Genomic DNA, 16555 nt, shown 5'->3' on the forward strand with positions numbered 1-16555 from the left:
TTGGCACCGCAAGAGCCCTTCAAACCTGACATGGTGCCTAAAATATATTGTAATAAAAATAAGGCCCCAAAATCCACTAGGTACTCCTTTGCTTCTGAGGCCAGTGCTTCAGTCCAGTAGCACACTAGGGCCACATGTGGGATATTTCCTAAAACTGCAGAAACTGGGCAATAAATATTGAGTTGCATTTCTCTGGTAAAAGTTTCTGTGTTATAAAGAAAATTGGATTAAAAATTTATTTCTGCAAAAAAATATGAAATTTGTAAATTTCATCTCTACTTTGCTTTAATTCCTGTGAAAAGTCTAAAGGGTTAAGAAATTTTCTAAATGCTGTTTTGACTACTTTGAGAGGTGAAGTTTATAAATGGGGTGACTTTTTGGGGGTTTCTAATATCTAAGGACCTCAAAGCCACTTCACAACTGAACTGGCCCCTATAAAAATAGCCTTTTGAAATTTTCTTGAAAATGTGAGAAATTGCTGCTAAAGTTCAAAGCCTTGTAACGTCCTATAAAAATAAAAGGGTGTTCAAAAAACAATGCCAATCTAATGTAGACATATGGGGGATGTTAATTAGCAACAATTTTGTGTGGTAGAACTGCCTGTTTTACAAGCAGATATATTTAAGTTGAGAAAAATGCTAATTTTTGCAATTTTTCGCAAAATGTTGGTGTTTTTCACAATTAAATACTGAACATATCGAGCAAATTTTGCCAGTAACATAAAGTCCAATGTGTCACGAGAAAACAGTCTCAGAATCGCTTGGATAGGTAAAAGCATTCCGGAGTTATTCCCACATAAAGTGAAACATTTTAGATTTGAGAAATGAGGCTCTGTCAGGAAGGTCAAAAGTGGCTAAAGCGGGAAGGGGTTAATCTTTCCTCATAACTTAGATTCTCCATGAACTAAGTTTCTGTGGGACTTACAACAGACCGGCTTCGTCAGAGCCTTATTCATGTCTATTTCTGTATACTATATATGCAGTTAGGTAGCACTTCATCATATGTGGGTAAGGTTATTCCATACGCACGGTTCATTTATCTCTCCCTGTGGGTTATGTGAATGGTTCTCGGCCACTGATGGTTGGTTGACTCTGTTTGCCTATGTTTTTTTTACATCTGACCAAACTGTTTGTATCTCCCTTTATGGTTCATCCTTTTTTTATTCCGTAATATGTTATTGTGTATTATATTCAATAAAGATTTTCTACTTTTGCATATAATTTTGCATATCCTTTCTTTAGGGGCTATGTTACCTTGTGGTTCGCGTTTAGGTTGTCTACTTGTATAAAAGGGACCCCTGTTTACGCCATTGTTTTGGTTAGAGGTTCTTGTAGGTTGTTCAATTATACTTGTCTTTACAACGCCCACTTGGTAAAAAAAAAAACGCCAAGTTGGTAATTAAGAAACTAATTGGCATAAATATAAATTTTCATAACTTCTTCAAAAGTGATCGTTTTTCAAAATAAAAACCATTGTTATGTACATTACAGTGCCTATCAGATTTTTTAAATCAAACCAATTTTATTGATACGAACACAGAAAAGAAATAACATAGTAACATTCACATTTCAATCTTCCAACATCGTATACAATAGTGACAGCATATCAGGAAATCCCCAACTTCCCCCACAGTGCCTATCAGATTAGGTAGGAGATAGGGCACTTATTAACTTCTATGGAGAAGGGAGGGGAGAGCAGGTGCAGAATGAGACACACGGACGTGCTGCACTTTCCTAGTATATACTAGCAGAGTTACCAGGCTTCGCAAAGGTCTGACCAATCTGGATTGCATGTGAAAGTAATGAAGAGATCTGGCCAACCATGTTTGCGGACATATGTAATGCAATCTTGGGCATACTCATTCATGTGCCTCGGGCTACCGATAACGGAAGAAGGCAAGATGACCTGTCGACCAACAATGTCAGGTCTCCTGTCAGCATGAATTGCATCCAGCAGGTTGATGTATTCCATTGCACACAGTTGTGTCTGTGTTGCGATTTAAGTTAGTCTTTCGCATTCAACCTTGGCATAAACCTTGACTAACACAAGTCACCAAAGGCCAGTAGCCAAATTGTTATGCCAGGATCACTGCTGCAAACCATCATCATGCAGGCATATTAGTCCATGCACAATACCGTCTTAACCTGTGTTGGCACCCTATTTATTATCTGAGAAATGTAAAAGTGATAGCCATCCTGGCCATTCCAGAAAATCAATGGATACTGCATGGCATCATAGGACCTGTGAAATTCATCTATCCTTGTCAGCACATTGTCTCTCTTGTGCAGGACAGTCATGCCGATCAGATTTGTCCCTAACCATGATTATGGCAACATCATTGATGGTTAGTGCATTGAATGTTCTAGGATCTTGACCTCGCGGTTCTTTGTCAGTTTGAATGGCCAATTTGTACGCAGGCGACGGCATTCTTTCAATGGCAGCCTTGGACAATCGTACGTATGGATTGTGCCAGTGCTACATGCTTTGCAACATGCCGAAAATATGTGGCTTAGTGAGGGGATTGTTTCTATGAGGGGCATCTACTTCTGCAGTGCTGTCACCCATGAATAAAACTTGAAGATATTAAGGCGATTCTTCCAGATTGTCTTTGTTAAATGGTGGCAAAAGAGATCCGATCCTGTGGTAGAGTTGCCCCAGGATCTTGAACATTGGCATGTATCCTGGCTCCACATGTTTTCCACATCGAAATGACATCTGGAAGGCATTGTTGTAGACCCAGATATGTTTCAGAAACTGCAGAGTGCGTGGAGGAACCATCAAGCACAGTTGTGAGCTCTTCTCGTGGAACAGGTAAATCGGGTATTCTGACCTTTCCACCAGAGCAGTACATTCCTGGTTGTTCACCTTCGTACTTCAGTGAACTACAGTGTTCGCATTGTTTCTCCATTCGGCCAATTGGAAGCAACGGAGCTTGACCATATTGGGATTTTGAATTGTAATGGAAAGCAGAATTACGCATATCAGCCCAGGTAGTAGCTCGTCTATTATCATATCGCACCTGGTCAGCCAGGAGATAGGCAGGCATGACTCAGTCTGCTGAGGAGTTTCAGTAGCTCGCTGTTGGCTGTGACGCATCTTGTCAGCCTGGAGATGGGCTTTGGTCTGCTGGGGAGTCTCTACTGCTCATCTGTCTCACTGAGACTGCAGTTGTGCCTCATTGTGCTGGGGAGTTTTCAGCAGCTTCCTGTTGGCTGTGGTGCATTTTGTCAGCTTGGAGACAGGCTTGGGTCTGCTGAGAGGTTCCAGCAGCTCGGGCAGCAGCCGTCCAAGTGCAGGGTTTTTGGAGGCATGACTGGTATGAAAGGATTTCAATTTATAGAAATGCTCAAATCCAAGTATAGGTACAGTCCGTTCACAGCGAGTAACACGCCGAGTAAAGAAAAATGGCTGGGTTGTTATGGAAACCTGGTCTAAAACTGTGTATGTTCGTGAGGCTAAGAATGAAGGACCCGCGAGCTTCTATTGGCTAATACGGGTCACCTGGTGAGATATGGAGGAAGGTCCTTGATGTGGAAGCCAGTGATGCCGTATTTGCTTTTGTGAATATGTTGAGAATGGTAGGTCCTAAAAAGCTGAAACCCGGTCTAAAACCTTCGGAAGTGCGTGACTTACTTATATGCCAAATTTGATTCAGATTGGTCCAGTCGTTCGGCTGTGCATAAATAAAGAGCATACAACGGACAACAAACAGAAATTCATTTTTATATATAGAGATATGTATATATCAATGTGATAGATAGGTGTACAGGATTCTCCTCTTCTATGTGTGCAGTGTATAGCACACATGATAGTAGTTAAGCTCTACCTACTAGCTCAGAGACCACAGAGAATTAAAGAGTCTATAGAGATAAAAAAAATGCCAATGCATGTCATATGACGACCAGAAATAGTGTTATTCCTCATGTACACACATATGACCGCTTATTCTGAAAAGTTAGATACGCTTTAACCAACTCGCGCACCCAGACGTGGCATTACGTCCGGGGGGGGGGGGGGTGATGTCTGGAGCGCGCTTCATATGCTGCGGGTTTCGGCTGTATTTGACAACGGACACCTGGGACTAACAGCTGGGAGCAGCGATCGCGCTGCTCCTGGCTGTTTAACACTTAAAATGCTGCGATCAATCGCGACCCCAGCATCTGAGGTGTTGAAAGAGGCGGGCAGCCTCCTTCGACGGCTCATCACCCCCCCCCCCCCCGCAGTGAGATCAGGGGTTACTACAGTTATGGCAGTGCTGTCTTCACTCTGCCTCTGCTAAGCACTGCCACAGACAGTTAGTATTGCAGTATATTGTACCAGAGATCTAACGTTTGCTGGTTCAAGTCCCCTAGGGGGGCTGGGGCTAATAAAGTGTGTGAAAAATAGTAAAAAAAGTTTTTAGTAGTGAAAAAAAAATATTTTAAAGTTCAAAAACCCCCCTTTTCAAAAAATAAGCCCTCACATCGCTCAATCGGTGAAATAATAAAGTTATGACTCTCAGAATGTGGCGACACAAAACATATATATATATTTTTTTAACAAAAAGTTTATTATCAATAAAATTTGTAAAATATTAAAAAACTATATAAATTTGATATCACTTTAATCGTATTGAGCCACAGAATAAAGATAAGTTGTAGTTTTTACCTCCACAGTGAAAGCCGTAGAAACGAAACAAAAAAAAACAATTGTGAAATCAGTTTTTTTCCATTTTCAGCCCGCAAATAATTTTTTTCAGTTTCCCAGTACATTATAGGGAACTATATATGGTACCAAAAGAAACTAAAACTCCTCCGGCAAAAAATAAGCCCTCACACCACTCGATTGACGGAAAAATAAAAAAAGTTATGGCTCTTGGAATGCGGGGAGTGAAAAGCGGAAATGAAAATTCAAAAAAATGGCTTTGTCCAGAAGGGGTTAAGGACCAATCAATTTTATTTTGCTTTTTTTCATGCTCTCAATTCAAGAGCAATAATGTTTTTATTATTCCATTGGGCTCCCTTTGGGGCACATATCATTTATTGATTCCCTTTCATTATTTTTGGGAGGAATGCAAAAAAAAGAGCGATTCCTCCCTGTTGATGCAATCGTGGCCCAAAATATATTAGACTGAAGTTTGACTGGTATGTCAACCGATACCCTCCCAGGGAACTTATCCAGATCCAAATCATAGATTGTATAAGATAAAACGGAGAGAATTAAAAGACACAGAGACACTGCTTGTATGCTCAAAAATACTCCTCTAAGGTTTATTGCCAAAAACAATTGCAATAATATCTTTCATAAAAGGGAGTTGGTTAACTTCAAGCCTATCAGAGGCAATGTGACAATGACTCTGGTTCAGCCAATTGCACACAATGAGCATATTTCTTATTGAGCCAATCACAGACATACAATACATTTCAAATGTGATATTATAATTTTCCAGTACATCCCTCATGACAGCACCACAGGAGGTTGCCCTATTGACCTCTATAGGGACAGGGAGGTTAAAAGGCCCCTCCCACCACCCACTTGCCAGTGTTCTTCCTGTCCCTACTGGGTCAGGAGCAGAGAGCCGTCGCTCCTGTGTTACTGCAGGAGAAAAACTCGGGCAGGGGGCAAGATCGGGGGGTTCGTGCACTCCCCCTTCTTTTCCTCCTAAAGCCTAGGCTAACACCCCTCTAACGAGAGGTCCCTTAGCTCCCAACCTAAGACACCTACCTTAGGAATCCTAGGCAGGGTTCCGGTAGTGTGTGGGGTTCGAGATTTCCAAGCAGGCTTCTGCCTGGCCGCGTGACCAGACGAGGACCAGCAGCTCCATAGGTTTGGACGCCCCGGCAAAAGTATCCTCGCTGCGCCACAGAGCAGGCCTCAGTCACCGTTTATGACACGGCCGCACCTCAACGAATAGCCGCGACTGGAAATGACGTTGGGCTACTTCCGGTCCGCGGCCATCTTGGAAGGCGGGAAATTCAAAACGCCCGCATTTGAAGGGACACGCACAGGTATGTAGTTAGAGCTGATACCTCCTAACTTGGATTGATTTTTTGTGGATTGCATATTGCATTGGCTGTTACCTGTTGCGGAATGGAACTTTCTCGTTCTGACGGAACTCCAGATATGTCCCAGGGTCACGTGAGTCTCACCCTTGGGGTAAGGGTTATGACTCCTTATGTAAGTACACCATACTTTACCTACCTTCTGTTTTCTCTAGGATAAAGATTCCTCTCAGAGACAAACTGATAAAAAGAAGGTTAAAAAATGTGTGACTTGTGCGAAAAAATTGCCAGAGTCACATAGGAAACAATTGTTTCAGGATTGTATTGCAAAAGTACTAAAAGAGGAACAACAGACTTTTATGTCTGAACTTAGGGCTATGATTCGTGAAGAAGTGAGTCAGTCAGTAGCCTCCCTCGCCCCTCCCCAAGAAACTCCCTCACACTCCCGGGCAAAAAGACCACGGATTAAAGTGGATCAAAAATATTGTCCTCCATCTCAGGGGTCTGACTCTGAGCAGGAGTGTTATTACCTATCGGAGGGTGAGTTAGAAGAAGGAGAGGAACTTTTACCTTCAACTTCATCCACTCAAGAGAAAAAAAAATTCTTCTCTTCTGAGATGTCTGATACCTTAATTCAGGCAATACAGGAAACCATGGATATTCCTGAAGAAGACCAACCACATACCATCCAGGATGAGATGTTTGGGGGTCTAACGGAAAAGAAAACAAAGATTTTTCCGGTAAATGAAAATCTCAAGAGAATGGTAACAACTGAATGGGAGGATTCGGAAAAAAGGCTCTTAATTTCAAGAGAGTTTAAAAACAGACTTCTCTTTGATCCAGAAAACACTAAACCTTGGGATGAGATCCCAAAAGTAGATGTCCCAGTAGTCAGGGTTGCTAAAAAAACCGCAATCCCACTTGAAGATTCTTCTCAGTTGAAGGACGCCATGGACTGAAAAGAGCTTGGGAATCTTCCTCCGCTTTGATCTCTACTAATATCGCGGCCACATCGGTAGCAAGAGCAATGTTTATGTGGTTAAACCAGCTGGAGACCCATTTGATGATGAAGACCTCACGACAAGATCTATTAGAATCTCTACCCTTACTAAAGATGGCAAGCGGATTCTTGGTAGATGCTTCAGCGGAATCCATTATATTTGCTGCCAGGAATGGGGCTCTCTCAAATGCTGCTAGAAGAGCATTATGGCTCAAGATGTGGTCAGGAGATACGAAGTCCAAGAACAAATTGTGTTCTATCCCGTCTACAGGTTCTCTGATGTTCGGTCCTCTCCTGGATAACATGCTGGAGAATTCAGCGGATAGGAAAAAGGGGTTTCCAGAAGAGAAACCAAAGAAACCCCCCCCTCAGTTTGGGAGGTTTCGCCAACAGAGGGAGCCAACCTTACAGAACTACAGCGGGAAAGGAAAGTCCGGTCGCTGGAGTTACCCCAAAGGAAGAAGGGGTCGAGGATATCTCCTTAACCCCAATAACTCATTTCAGCCCTCAAAGCAATGACGCCAAGAGTGTGGGGGGGAAGACTCCTACAATTTTATCCCAAATGGACCGAAATAACCCAGAACCCCTGGGTTCTAAAGATTATAGAAGAAGGGTACAAAATAGAATTCTCCTCCATTCCTTCAGAGAAATTTCTAATAACCCAGTACCAAGCAAAAGACCTTCATCAGATCCTTATCTGGGACGTCCAGAAGCTACTCAAATTGAGAGCAATTACTCCAGTTCCCCACAACGAAAAATTCACTATTCAAAGATCTTCTTAGTCAAAAAACCAGACGGTTCTTACAGGACAATAATCAACCTGATGGTCCTGAACAAATGGGTAAAATATCGAAAATTCAAGATGGAGTCTATCAGATCGACTATTCCTCTAATAAGGTAAGAGGCATCAATGTGTACGATCGATTTAAAGGATGCGTATTATCAGGTTCCTATCCACCCCGCTTACCAGAAATTCCTCAGATTCGCCATTCAGAACGGTCCTTCCATTCTCCACTTCCAGTTTGTCTGCCTCCCTTTCGGCATTCCCTCCGCCCCCAGAATTTTTTCAAAAATTATGGTAGAGATTATGGCATTCGTAAGAAGTCAGGGCATAGTAATTATCCCATATCTAGACGACTTCTTGTTGACAGCAGATACTCCGTCTATCTTAAACAGTCATCGGTCACAGGTTCTTTCCCTACTACAGGAATTGGGATGGATAATCAACTTCCAAAAGTCAAGTCTTCCTCCCCAAAAACAGAAAGTCTTCTTAGGAGTGCTACTAGACTCCTCCCTTCAACACTCCTTCCTACCAAGAGAGAAACAAATACTTCTATTGACAGAAGTAAGGGAATTTTGGAGGAAAAGCGCCTGTTCCATAAGGGAAGGAATACGGATGTTAGGAATGATGACGTCTTACATCCAATCTATTCCATGGAGTCAATTTCACTCCAGACCCTTACAGAATCTGATCCTGTCCCAGTGGGATCGAAAACAGGACTCCTTGAATTCAAGAATTCAAATTTCCGAGACTGTGAAATCATCTCTCCATTGGTGGCTCTGCACAAGCAACATAAGCAAGGGGGTCCCTGGAGAATGGTCCCTAAACAGGGAAGTCTTTCTGTCCTTAACCCGAAGCAGAGACATTCTACTCCCTGAATCTCGAAGACAACCCATTGGGAGTAGATGCATTGTCCCAACCATGGGACATGGAGCTGGCCTATGCCTTTACTCCGTTTCCTCTAATACCAATGGTATTAAGAAAAATCCAGGAAGATTTGACAAAGCTCATCATTATTCTTCCCTATTGGCCAAAAAGAAGCTTGTTTCCAATCGTAAAGTACCTAGCGTTGGAAGACCCTATTATGCTCCCAGTCAAAGAGAATCTTCTCTCCCAGAGTCCCTTATTCTTTCAGGGAATAGAAACTCTGAAGTTGTCAGCCTGGATCCTGAAAGGCAGATCTTGAGGAACCACGGTCTGTCAGATGAGGTAAGTTCAACTATCTTATCAAGTCATAAAGAAGTTACCTCAAAAAATTTGGAAGAAATTCTGTTCCTGGTATGGAGATCTGGGACCAGACCCCTTTTCTCCCAACATCGCGAAAATCCTAGATTCTCTACAATCATGATTCAAAAAAGGGCTTAGCCCTAGTACCTTTAAAAGTGCAGATTTCAGCCTTAGGTAATTTTTCAATACTCCTTTAGCTGAACATCGGTGGATCAGAAGATTCACTCAAGCAGTCTCTAAACTGAAACCTTCCCTAAAGAAATCCGTTCCTACCTGGGATTTGAATGTAGTGTTAACGGCTCTTTGCGATCCCCCCCTATGAGCCGCTTGACACGATTAGTATGCATTTTTTAACTCTAAAAGCTGCATTCTTAGTCGCTATTACTTCAGCAAGAAGGATTGGAGAAATCCAATCTCTGTCAGTCATAGAACCCTACCTAAAAGTACAAGAAAACAAGATCATTCTAAAGCTGGATCCTTCCTTTTATTCCGAAGGTATCTACTGCTTTCCATAGGGAACAAGAAATAATTCTACCTTCCTTTTGTCCAGATCCTAAAAACCAAAAAGAAGAAAAATTCCATTGCCTGGATGTCAGGCGAACAATTCTTCAATATCTGGATAGAACCTCCTCCTGGAGACCAGATAAAAATCTATTTGTCCTGAATAGAGGAAAGAAAGCCTTAAAAAGCTCTCTAGCGAGATGGGTAAAAACTACCATACAAGAAGCCTACAAGTCCCAAGGACTATGTGCCCCACAGGGCATCAGAGCCCATTCAACGAGGGCAGTTTCGGCATCCTGGGCAGAAAGAAGGGAAGCCTCTATGGACCAAATCTGCAGAGCTGCCACTTGGTCAAGCCATCATACGTTTTTGAAACATTATAGGCTAGATGTTCTGTCAGATACGGATTTAAGTTTTGGACGGAAAGTCCTCCAATCCGTAGTCCCGCCCTGAGCAGTATAATTTGGTATTGCTCCTGTGGTGCTGTCATGAGGGATGTACTGGAAAGTAGGAATTAGACCTACCGGTAATTGTATTTCCAGGAATCCATCATGACAGCACCATTACATTCCCTCCCTTATTGAAATTCTGATTTGTGCAAGTAACATGTCAGTTATTATCCCTAGAAATAAAATGGGGTTGCATCAATCCTGGTGTAGTAATTGAAAAACACTGGCAAGTGGGTGGTGGGAGGGGCCTTTTAACCCCTCTGTCTTCCTGTCCCTATAGAGGTCAATAGGGCAACCTCCTGTGGCGCTGTCATGATGGATTCCTGGAAATACAATTACCGGTAGGTCTAATTCCTACTTTTTGTTAGATGCTTACGTCAGTCAGGCTTCACATCGGCACCACTTCTCAGGCAAAAATACAATCTCTTGCCCTGTTCTCTCTCATGAAATTCTACATCATCTCTGCCCCTGCTACAAATTCTTCAGGCCAAAATGAACTCTTTTCTTACTCCTCCCCTTCATTAGCTACGAGGTCACTACGCATCTCTTGCAACAGGCTTCAGATAAGAACCAAGGAGACACATAGCTGAGACATAGCATTAACCCCTTCACGCATTTTCACGCACATGCACGTCGGGGAATGCAGTCTGTTCGTGCATGTACGTGAAAACACCGAAAAAGGCCATACTTACAAATGGACACAGCCAGGTCAGAAACGCTGATGAAGGCGAGTGAGCAGGTGCTTTAAATAATAATAGCCACTCCCACTAGTCTTGAGGGGAGTGGTATGTGGTGCATGGGATGTGTAGTAAGAAATAATAAAAGAATAGTGTATGTGCAAGTGTAATAATGTAAGTGAAATATAGGGGGCAGTAATGAGTAAAGTGCCTAAAAAATAAATAAATGAATAATGGGATGCAAGTGTGTGAAACATGGAGGGATAGTGTGTAAGTCATGAGGCGCAACGTGACTAGCCAGGTAGAAGCCTATTTGTGACGCCTTGATAATTCATAGAGCGGGCTACCCTGCTTGCTAGGCCAAACAACAACACACCATGCTCTCCCAGCATCAAAGACCTGGCTGTGTCCAAAAGAAGCGAATATAAGTAATAATGAAAAATACCTGGGGTATTAGTGATCATTTTGGCCAAAAGGACGCAAGCTCGCAATCCACGACAAGGATCCCCAGACTTGCGAGTCCCTAACTGGAGCGAAAAGCTCCTGATGTACAGACAAAACAGATAAAAACAAGGACATTTATGCAAAAACACCGAAAAAGGCCATACTTACAAATGGACACAGCCAGGTCAGAAACGCTGATGAAGGCGAGTGAGCAGGTGCTTTAAATAATAATAGCCACTCCCACTAGTCTTGAGGGGAGTGGTATGTGGTGCATGGGATGTGTAGTAAGAAATAATAAAAGAATAGTGTATGTGCAAGTGTAATAATGTAAGTGAAATATAGGGGGCAGTAATGAGTAAAGTGCCTAAAAAATAAATAAATGAATAATGGGATGCAAGTGTGTGAAACATGGAGGGATAGTGTGTAAGTCATGAGGCGCAACGTGACTAGCCAGGTAGAAGCCTATTTGTGACGCCTTGATAATTCAAGACCTGGCTTGCGTCCTTTTGGCCAAAATGATCACTAATACCCCAGGTATTTTTCATTATTACTTATATTCGCTTCTTTTGGACACAGCCAGGTCTTTGATGCTGGGAGAGCATGGTGTGTTGTTGTTTGGCCTAGCAAGCAGGGTAGCCCGCTCTATGAATTATCAAGGTGTCACAAATAGGCTTCTACCTGGCTAAAGCTTTTCTCTTTTTCATCTTTTGATAAATGTATTTAAACTTGTTATTACTTTGCTTCTAGATGGATCTTTGCTGAGGAAGCCACTCCAAAAACGGCAACCCCACCCTTTCCGCCCTATTATACCACTTGTTGCCAGGATATCTGATCAGAATGCATCTGGAGCACCTTCCGTGACAATCCGTGAAAAAACACGTCTTGAAAAATTCAAACAGCTGCTTTCCTGTACAAACACTGACCTTGGTGAGATGTTATCATAAAAATTCTGTGGGGGAATTTTTTTCAATATCTTATACATTAGCGTTCATCATTCAGAGACCATTTACAAGCATGAGAGGTGCTGTAAAGAGGGTTTTTTTTCTCTGGCCATCTCGGCATTACCATGTATTTCATGGTTGCACACAAATTTGCATGGGTTCTGCGTAATACTAGATTTCTCCTTTATTTCATTAGGGGACACGGCACCATGGTTATAGACCCTTGACATGAAAAGTCTTGGCTCCACCCAGGCAGGCCATACCTTCTTATAGACACTGGCTAAATCAGTTTTAGCCTAGTGTCTGTAGGAGGCAGAAATGACATGACCTGACATTCAGGTCTGCAGCTATTTTTTATCTTGGTTTAATTTATTTTTTCATCTCTTTAGCTGCAGGTGGGTTTTTGGCCTGGACACCAATATAATCAACACCCTGCGGGTGCTGGGAAGCCATGCAGTTCTATGCATTGAATTTCCCTCACTGCCGGTCACCTAACCTAATTTTTTGCCTGTAACCCCTCTATATGTTTGAGGTTACTGAAGATGTGACTATGCGCACACCCAAAGACTCCGGAGGGTGAGTGTGAAAATCTACTCCCACTAGAAACCTAGGCCTCTCTATGTGAGGTTTGTAAAAACCTCTATCTACAGTGGAAACGGTTATCTATGTAGGGGCCATGTATTTTATTGGGGCAATGAAGTCCATATCTGGCTTGGGGGACATGCTGGCACCGGTTTTCTGGGGCACGGTTTCTTCCAGAATCCTTCCAAATGCGACATAACCAATTTTCAGCTTTTTTTTCTCCTGACGGTGAGTTGTTGAGCACCGCGATACGCCGCTGCCTCTGACTTTTAATACAGTTCTGGCTTCTCTCCCAGTTCAATCAGCCTAGGCCGCAAGTTTTGGCGCTTGCTCCGAACCTGCCGGTCTCGTGACTTCAGTGGACCTATCAGCCTCCCTCCACCGCTATATTGGCTCCCTGGCGGGAGGTTTTCCTGAGCTCTAGGAACTAGGCGGGCACTCAAATCCTGCGCTTTTGGAGAGGCGGGCTTTTTTTCCTGCGACATCACTTTGCTTCTCCCGGGTGACGGCGTCCTCTTCAGGAGCACTTAGACTCGTTTTATAGGGGCCATCTTCTTATCATATCTCAGTCTCTCCAGTCTTCTACAGACGGACAATGCAGCACTAAGGCTGGCCTACCAGGTGCTGTATACTTATTTATTTATTTTTTAATAGGGATTACTTTTTTTTTTTTTCTCTCCCTGATGCCGCTCCCCCAGGGATTCAGTTTCTTCAGACACTGTTAATTGTCTGTTAATTGTCTGTTAATTGTCTGTTAATTGTCTGTTAATTGTCTGTTAGTTTTCTGTGTTCCTTTTCCCTTGTGACATGTCTTTGTCCCAGGAGGATCCCACCAGACAGATGGCCCTGGTTACTTACTTTAATTGCGGCAAGTGTAATGAGTTTTCATGCAGCCATTCTACCCCATTCTGCCCACAGTGTCTGCAGCCCAGTCCCTCCACCTCCTCCCCCTTAACCAGCCAGGTCCTTTGCTCAGCCCTTAGGTGACATTTACATACTCTCATAAACCAAGGTTGAGACTTTGGATTGCCTGCCTTGCCATATTGCATCCAAGCTCAATGCCCCTCCTTTCTCTCCTCTAAATACTACTCCATTTACTTCTCGCAGTAGAAACCACATTTACAGACTCTCTTAAACCATAATTGAGTCTTTGGAGCACCTGCCTTCCCATGGATACTACTTTACTTCTCGCAATAGAACCCATAAGCGTAGAAGTACCAGGGTCAATTCCCACTCTTTTTAAGGTCCCCTGTTAGAGTCCGCAATGGACAAGCTGCTTCCAACCAGAATCCGCTGCCTTCCTACAATGTATCCTCCGATTCAGAATCTGAACAGGATTCATAACTGACAGCTGCCGTGCAGGCGTTGACACATGCCGTCAGGGAAACATTTTTTGTAACGGATGATCCTATCACCTCTTTTCAGGAAGAAGCCCCAAAGGCTATGCTTTCTAAACCATAGCGTGTTTAAAGAGACTTTATGCAAAAATTTGAAACATCCTGGCTTTTTCAAAACCGATTAATACTCTATTTCCCTTTTAGGAGGACTTGATGTCTAAATGGTCAATTTCTTCTTCTTTTGATCCGCCTATCTCTCGTCCATTGATATTCACGAGGCATACCTCAATATCCCCATCGCAAGGACCACCAGCGCTTCCTTAATAGGTTGTCTATATTTCTAATTTGTCACCCTCCACAGGTCTTCACCATGGTCCTAGCAGTCCCATATGCACTCCAGGCCCCTCCCGAGTGTGATCCTTTCGCAATGGGTCAGGTCTCAGAATTCTCTAGACAAGTTAATTCGTCTGCCTTCTTGGATTTGTCAGAAGTTGTGCTGGTAGGAAACCTCGCTGGCCATCATGTAAGGATAGTCCTTAGTTTCCCTCCAGTGGCTTGTCATCTCAAAAAATGCCAATCTGTCTGGGGGGGTGCAGTTTCTGGCTATAGCATGGTCCAAAATACATGGTTGACAGAGGAGTCATCCTTACAGATCAACCTCCGGAAATGAGGGCAATTTTCCTTACTCTCTCCAATTGGACCCCCCTTCTCCAGGGTTATCCGGTCAGGATTCAGACCGACAACTCCACGGCGGTTGCCTATCTGAACCACTAAAGCGGGACCAGGAATCGATCGGCTCTGTGGGAGTCTTCTTTGGTTCTTCCATGGTGACAAATGCTTCTGTATGGCATCTGAGATATACGTACCATTTTGACCTCCAGGAGCTTCCCCAGGCAGAGCATCAGGTAGCGCTCGGCCTGGGGACTCCGTCCCATGGGAAGATTTTGACGTCCCTGTACATAGAAGGACTGGATGAGCCCCCCGACGTCACGATTCATATATGGATAGTGACGTCCGGGGATTCTCTAGGAGCGGAATTCCTGGCCAAATAAATTAGAAGATTATCCTTTCCTTCTTTCTACCCTTCCCCACCTCACTCGAGGGAACAGACTTTGCGTTGCCTTGATGTTTTGAGAGCAGTCAGCAGCTATCTGGCTGTGACCAAGTCATTTTGGTGCTCTGATACTTTTTTTGCTGTGCCTGAAGGGCAACGCAAGGGCTTGGCAACATCCAATGCCACCATTGCGTGTTCGATACGGTCTGTGATTTCGGATCCATATCAGTCCAAGGGTAAAGTTCCTCCCCTTTGGGTCACTGCCCATTCTACAAGGACTGTTGGTGCATTCTGAACAGTCAGGCATCAAGCTTCAGTTGCTCAGGTCTGCAAGGCAGCTACCTGGACATCGGTGCACGCCTTTACCAAATTTTGTCCGATTCATTCTTTGGCTTCGTCTAATTCCAGTCTGGGTAGCAAGATGCTGTAGGCAGCTGTGCGTTTAGCGGGTAAACATGGCTCTTTCCTTTAATTTTCTTCCTTCCCTCTGGGACTGCTTTTAGTATGTTCTGTAGTACTGTGTCCCCCAATGATATAAATGGGAAAATAGGATTTTTGTACTCCCTGTAAAATATTATTCTCTTTGATTGTATTTATTGGGGGAAACAGATTACTTCTTTTTTCCTTTTTTTTGTTTTTTTTTGTTCTGGGACCTCTTAGGGTATGTTCACATGCAGAGTCAAAAACGTCTCAAAATACAGAGCTGTTTTCAAGGGAAAACAGCCCCTGATTTTCAGACGTTTTTTGAGCAACTCTCCGTTTTCGTGGCGTTTTTTACGGCCGTTTTTGGAGCTGTTTTTAATAGTCTATGGGAAAACGGCTCCAAAAACGTCCCAAGAAGTGTCCTGCACTTCTTTTGACGAGCCGTCATTTTACGCGCCGTATTTTCACAGTGACGCATAAAATGACAGCTCGTCTGCAAAGAATATCGTAAGACCCTTTGCAAGCAATGGGCAGATGTTTGCCGACGTATTGGAGCCGTCTTTTCAGGTGTAATTCGAGGCGTAATACGCCTCCATTACGTCTGAAAAGAGGTTGTGTGCACATACCCTTATTCTGGCTCTTTGGTTGGTTTTTCTCCTACTGCTGCAAACTGATTTAGTCAGTGTCTATGGAAAGGGTGTAGCCTGCCTGGACACAGCCAAGACTTTTTCTCCCTACGGTCAGCCTTTTAGTGGCAAGGGCCTATACCCATGGTACTGTGTCCCCCAATGAATACAATGAAAGAAGGATTTTACGGTACAAAAAAATCCTATTTTACTTGGCAATAACCTCTTAAAAAATACAGACGGATGGAGCTAAATGGTTACCTGTCCTTGTGTAAGTTTAGAGGTTCTGGACAGTTGTCAAGGAATGTCTGATATGTTTAAAAAAACAACAAAAGAACTCACATACTGGTCCTTCTCAATGAATTAGAATATCATCAAAAATTTAATTTATTTCAGTAATTTAATTCAAAAAGTGAAACTCACATTATATAGATTCATTACACACAGAGTGATCTATTTCCAGCATTTTTTTTATTTTAATGTTGATGATTATCGCTAACAGTTCATGAAAACCCAAAATTTAGTGTTCTAT

The 16555-nt window shown here is 43.1% G+C and overlaps 1 protein-coding gene across 2 annotated transcripts in view; it reads left to right on the forward strand.

The window, feature by feature from the left end:
* TBC1D22B (TBC1 domain family member 22B) overlaps window positions 1-16555 on the forward strand; it is a 128697-nt gene that overhangs the window by 15969 nt on the left and 96173 nt on the right. For both annotated transcript variants that reach the window (XM_075853672.1, XM_075853673.1), the window contains exon 4: window positions 11808-11987. In XM_075853672.1, the coding sequence (XP_075709787.1) occupies window positions 11808-11987 (180 nt within the window). The remainder of the gene's footprint in view (window positions 1-11807; window positions 11988-16555) is intronic.

The sequence above is a fragment of the Rhinoderma darwinii genome, chromosome 2 (assembly GCF_050947455.1).
Source record: "Rhinoderma darwinii isolate aRhiDar2 chromosome 2, aRhiDar2.hap1, whole genome shotgun sequence".
In the NCBI taxonomy this organism is placed as follows: Eukaryota; Metazoa; Chordata; class Amphibia; order Anura; family Rhinodermatidae; genus Rhinoderma; species Rhinoderma darwinii.